At 45.4% G+C, this 6,199-nt stretch overlaps 1 protein-coding gene across 1 annotated transcript in view; it reads left to right on the forward strand.

Moving 5' to 3' along the window:
- Window positions 1-5,746, forward strand: part of NAIP (NLR family apoptosis inhibitory protein) — a gene marked incomplete at both ends in the record, with an annotated part of 43,278 nt that extends 37,532 nt beyond the window's left edge. The window contains 3 exons of the mRNA XM_080704043.1: window positions 192-278; window positions 1,955-2,119; window positions 5,382-5,746. Coding sequence (XP_080560169.1) covers window positions 192-278; window positions 1,955-2,119; window positions 5,382-5,746 — 617 coding nt within the window. The remainder of the gene's footprint in view (window positions 1-191; window positions 279-1,954; window positions 2,120-5,381) is intronic.
- Window positions 5,747-6,199: the final 453 nt, after the last annotated feature.

Genomic DNA, 6,199 nt, shown 5'->3' on the forward strand with positions numbered 1-6,199 from the left:
TTGCTATAATTTCAAACATTTTTAGTTTTCAGAATTATTTTCTGAGCAAAGATTTGTATGTTCTTAGTCCAACATCCAATCTGAATTATTGTACCAATTTTGATCATTCTAGGATATTCTTTAAAGATGCTGCTCTTTGTTTTGAAAAATATAACTGATATAACTACATTTTTATTTTCCTTCTCTCACAGTTGCCATTTTGCCAAATTTTATTTCTCTGAAGATATTAAATCTTGAACACCAACATTTTCCTGACAAGAAAACATGTGAAGAATTTGGTATGTTTACAAAATACAAGCCACCACGGCTTATATTTTTGCTCTTATTTTAAACTAGTTACAGCAAAGCAAATACATACAGTTGTCCCTCGGTATCCATTGAGATTAACTTCAGAATCCCTTGCTGATACCAAAAATTAAACGATGCTCCAGTCCCTTATATAAAAACAATGTAGTATTTGCATAGAACATATACACATCTTTCTATATACTGTGTGTGTGGTACTGGGGACTGAATCTAGAGGCATTCTACCTCTGAGCTATACTCCAGCCCTTTTATAATTTTTCTTTTTTTTTTTAAATGGGGGTTGAACCCAGAGGCATTCTACCTCCAAGCTAAGCTACACCCCTAGCCCTAGTTTTTAATTCTTTATTTTGAAACAGGGCCTCACTAAGTAGCTGAGGCTGTCTGTGAACCACGATCCTCCTATCTCGCTGCAGGTCTTCACTGCCCTCAATCCTTCTTTTCCCTTTCTTTCTTTCTTCCTTTCTTTCTTTCTTTCTTTCTTTCTTTCTTTCTTTCTTTCTTTCTTTCTTTCTTTCTTTTCTTTCTTTCTTTCCTTCCTTTTTTTTTCTTTCTTTCTCAGTACTGGGGACATTCTACCTCCAGGAAGCACCCCACAGCCCCATTTTTGTATTCTTTATTTTGAAACAGGGTCTCACTGAGTTGCAAAGGACCTCACTAAGTAGCTGAGGCTGGCTTTGAACAGCAATCCTCATGTCTCAGCCTCCCAAATACTAGGATTACAAGCGTGCGCCACCACGCCTGGCTTCCAAACAAGGGGAAAAAAAAAAAGGGCCAGGCTTGGCGTGATGGCGCATGCCTGTCATCCTAGCACTTGGGAAGCTGAGACAGAGGATGGAGGGCAAGGTAGGCTAAAATAGAAGGATCGCAGGTTAGAGAACAGCCTCAGCATCTTAGGAGGCCCTCAGCAACTTAGCAAGATCCTGTTTCGAAAAAAATAAAAAAGGCTGGGGAGGTAAACTTAGAAGTAGAGTGCTCCTGGGTTCAATCCCCAGTACCTCCTCCCCCGGTTTAATGTGTGCACTCTCAGAAGTAGAGAACTCTTAGCCGGGCGTGGTGGCCCACACCTGAAATTCTAGTACTTGGGAGGCTGCGACAGGAGGATCGCAGGTTCGCAGCCAGCCTCAGCAATTTAGTGAGGCCCTTCACAACTCAGTGAGTCTGTTTCAAAATAAAGAATAAAAAATAAGGCCGGGGGTGTAGCTCAGAGGTAGAATCCCCCTGGGTTCACTCCCCAGCAACCTCCCCTTAAAAAAAAAAAAAAAAAAAAAAAAAAAAAAAGTAGAGCACTCTCAAGTGATCAAGGCGGAGTCTAACTGGAAAGGATCATGAGGCTTCTAGTGTCCTGGATCTCCTCAAGGCGTCACTGAGGTTGACGAGGAGGCTGAGGGGCAGGGGTGGAGGGAGGCGAGCAGGGCTGTGCGGGGCGAAGTGGAGAGATAAGGGAGGAGCCTGGACCGCAGGCCGGGCGGGAGAGACTGCCCGGGATGGGGGAGGAGCTGGCGGCGGGAGTGTGCTGACCCCTTTCTCGCGACCTTGAGAGAGACGAGGAATGGCCTCTGTGCCGCCTTGGCCTCGTGGGCCGTGCATACGTAGGTTACAGGTTGCTGATGGAGGGAACAGCTTTGTGTGCGCGCGTCTCTTCTGGCAGCTTCCACTTTAGGCTCTCTGCGCCTCCTGGAAGAGTTGAACCTTCCATCAGGGGAAGGGATGCCCCGAGAGGCAAAACTGATCATCCAGCAGTGTCGGCAGCTTCCGTGTCTCCGCGTCTTCTCCGTTTTCCATACGTTGGATGACGAGAGCCTGATGGAAATTGGTGAGCGCCCCCTAGAGACAGGGCTCGGAAGCGGTGATGGGCGCAGGGTTCTGCTGCAAAATAAAATCGGGCTGGGTTTAGCCCAGAGGTAAAATGCCTCCGGGTTCACTCCCCAGGGCTGCACGCCCCTCCCCACACTTTCGACCAGGAGGCCCTCCCTTTTGAGGCTTCAAATGTGTGTATGTGGGTGTGGGGGGTATGTGTGAGGGTGCTGGGCTGGAGCCCCGGGCCCCAGGTTTGCACGCTGAGAGAGCGCTCTGCCACTAACCATACCCTAGCCAAATATTCGCCAAAGTACTTTTTTCCCCCTTCCAATTGAAGATGAATATATATGTAGAAAATTTCTTCTTTTTCCTTTTTTTTTTTCTTTTTTCTTTTTGCATTACTAGGGATGGAACCCAGGGGCATTCTACCTCAGAGCTATACACCCAGCCCTATTTATTATTCTTTTTTTTGAAACAGGGTCTCACTGAGTTGCAAAGGGCCTCACTTGCTGTCCCCAAACCGCGATCTTCCTGTCTCAGCCCCCCAAATGCTGGGATTACAAGTGTGTACCACCATACACAACTACAAGCATACTGGCATATACAATTTACTTGAAAACTTTTGTGTGTGTGTGGCACTGGGGATTGAACCTAGAGGCATTTTACCTCTGAGGTAATCCCCCAGCCCGATTTTATTTATTTGGAAACAGGATCTCACTAAGTTGCGGAGGGCCTCGCTAAATTGTTGAGGCCGGCTTCGAACCTGAGATCTTCCTGTCTCAGCCTACCAAGTACTGGGATTACAAACCTGGGCCACCACACCTGGCTTACTTGAAAACTTTTTTACCCAGGTATGACTAACTATCAGACAGGTTAGAGTATAGAACATAAGGGTAGGGTGTAGCTCAATATTAGAACACCAGCCTAGCATGTGTGAAGCCCTGGGATCTGCAGGAATCACACACACACACACACACACACACACACACACACACACACACACACACACACACACAATCACCAACACCCAGAACCCTCCTGTGCCCTAAGAATACTTTCCTCTTCTTCCCAAGACCACTACACTGCTTTCTTTCACCATAGATTAGTTTGGCCGATTTTAAAAAATATTATTTTTTATGGAACCCAGGGGCATTCTACCTCTCATTTACACCCTTAGACTGAATTCCCCCCGCCCCCCTGTGGGTCTGGGGATGGAACCCAGGGGCATTCTACCTCTGAGCTACACCCTCAGCCCTAATTTTTATTCTTTTGAAACAGGGTCTCACTGAGTTGCAGAGAGCCTCACTAAGTAGCTGAGGCTGTCCACAAACCGCAGTCCTCCTGTCTCAGTCTCCCAAGTGCTGGGATTACAAGCGTGCGCCATCACACCTGGCTTTAATTTGTTATTTTGAAAGAGTCTTCTCAAGGTACTGAGTCTAGCCTCAAACCTTTGATCCTCCTATCTCAGCCTCCTAAGTACTGGGATTATAGGTGTGTGCCACCATGAGCAGCTATAGCTATCTTTGGGACTTTTATTTATTAATTTTTTTTCAGTACTGGAGATGGAATCCAGGGGCATTCTACCCTCAAGGTACACCCCCAGCCCTATTTTTTTATTCTTTATTTTGAAACAGGGTTTCATTGAGTTACAAAGGGCCTCACTAAGTAGTAGCTGAGGCTGTCCAATAGCCACGATCCTCCTGTCTCAGCCTCCCAAATGCTGGGATTATAAACGTGCACCAAAACGCTTGGCTTTCCTTGGGACTTTTAGAGATATTTAAAAAACATTATATTTCATCTGGGTATTGTGGGACATGCCTGTGGTTCCAGTATTTGGCAGGTTGAGTTAGGAGGATTTTAGGTTTGGGGTCAATATCAGCAACTTGGGGATACTCTTAGCAACCTAATGAGACCCTGTTTCAAAACAAAAAATAGCCGGGCGTGGTGGTGCACACTTGTAATCCCAGCATTCAGGAGGCTGAGACAGGAGGATCACGGTTCGCGGACAGCCTCAGCTACTTAGTGAGGGGGCCCTCTGCAACTCAGTGAGACCCTGTTTCAAAATAAAGAATAAAAAATAGGGCTAGGGGTATAGCTCAGAGGTCGAATGCCTCTGGGTTTCAGCCCCAGTACCACTAAATAAATAAATAAATAAATAAATAAATAAATAAAACTGAAGGTGTAGTTGAGAGGTAGAATGTCTCTGGATTCAATCTCTAGTACTACAAAACAAACAAAAAACAGTACATTGGAAGCCAGGTGTGTAATCACAGCATTTGGGAGGCTGAGACGAGGATCTTGGTTTGTGGACAGCCTCAGCTACTTAGGCCTTGTGAAACTCAGTGAGATCCTGCTTCAAAATAAAGAATAAAAAATAGGGCAGGGGGTATAACTCGGAGGTAGAATGCCCCCGACTTCCATCTCCAGACCTGTTTAAAAAAAAAAAAAAAAAGAAAGAACATTACATTGACCCAGGCATGGTGACACACACTTGTAATCCCAGTACTTGGGAGGCTGAGACAGGAGGATCACGGTTCGACAACAGCCTCAGCACCCTAGTAAGGCTCTTAGTAATTTAGTGAGACCTTGTTTCCAAATAAAATATAAAATAGGTCTGGAGGTGTAGCATGGAGGTAAAAGGCCCCTGGGTTCCATACCCAGTACCATGTACACACACACACAAATTACATTGGGCATTATACACTTTTATTGTGATGGTGGTGGTGGGAGAGGTTGGTTTAAATAACCTAGCCTGTCATGATTGCCAAGCATGGTGGCACAGGCCTCTAATCCTAGTACTTGGGAGGCTGAGACAAGAGAAAGCAGGTTCCAAACTAGCCTCAGCAATTCAACAAGTCTCCCAGAAACTTAGTGAGGCTGTTTCAAAATAAAAATTTTTAAAAAAGGAGCTAGGGGTGTAGCTTGAATGTAGGTGAAGGTAGAGTGCTTCTGAGTTCAATCCCTAGTACCACCACAAAAATAAAGAAATGAAGCCGGGCGTGGTGGCGCATGCTTGTAATCCCCGCGCTTGGGAGGCTGAGACAGGAGGATCACACGGGTTCGAAGCCAGCCTCAGCTACTTAGTGAGGCTCTCAGCAACTTAGTGAGACCCTGTTTCCAAATAAAATATAAAAAAATAGGTCTGGGAGTATAGCCCGGAGGTAGAAAGCCTCTGGGTTCCACCCCCAGTACCACCAAAAAAAGAAAAAAATAATAAAGAAATGAAATGAAACAGAAGTCCTTATAATTCTCTGTTCATTAATACTTTGTTTTTGCAGCCAAGGTAGCAAGCAATGGAGGTTTCCAAAAACTTGAAAACTTAAATCTTTCAGTCAATCATAAAATTACAGAAGAAGGATACAGAAATTTCTTTCAAGCACTGGACAGCCTGCCAAACTTGCGAGAGCTGAATATCTCCAGGCATTTCACAGAGTGCATCAGAGCCCAGGCCAGCACCGTCAGGGCCCTGAGCCAGTGCCTGTCCCGCCTGCCGCGCCTCAGGAGGCTCCACATGCTAAGCTGGCTGCTGGATGCCGAAGACCTAGCGCTGCTGAACGTCGTGAAAGAAAAACACCCTCAGTCTAAACACTTGACTATTTTCTGGAAATGGTTACTGCCGTTCTCTCCGATCATTCAGCAATAAATGATTCTGCGAAAACCCGATGAACTGAGAAATCTTGTCCACAATTTAAAAAACTTAATTATGAAAAGCATTTTTTTTGTGTGGTATTGGGGATGGAACCCAGGAACATTCTACCTCTGAGCTCTACCCCTAGCCCTATTTTTTATTTTTTATTTTGAAACAGGGTCTCACTGAGTTGCAAAGGGCCTAAGTAGCTAAGAGTGTCCGTAAACCGCGATCCTCCTGTCTCAGCCTCCCAAATGCTGGGATTACAAGCGTGCGTCACCACGTCTGGCTCTATTCTTTATTTTTATTTTTTGCAGTAATGGAGATGGAACCAGGGGTCATTCTACCTCCAATCCACACCCCCCAGCCCTATATATTATTCTTTTTATTTTATTTATTTTGTGTGTGTGTGGGTGGGTCTGGGGATGAAACCCAGAGGCATTTGACCTCCGAGCTATATCCCCTGCC

The sequence above is a fragment of the Muscardinus avellanarius genome (genome assembly GCF_963383645.1).
Source record: "Muscardinus avellanarius genome assembly, chromosome: 1".
NCBI classification, from domain to species: domain Eukaryota; kingdom Metazoa; phylum Chordata; class Mammalia; order Rodentia; family Gliridae; genus Muscardinus; species Muscardinus avellanarius.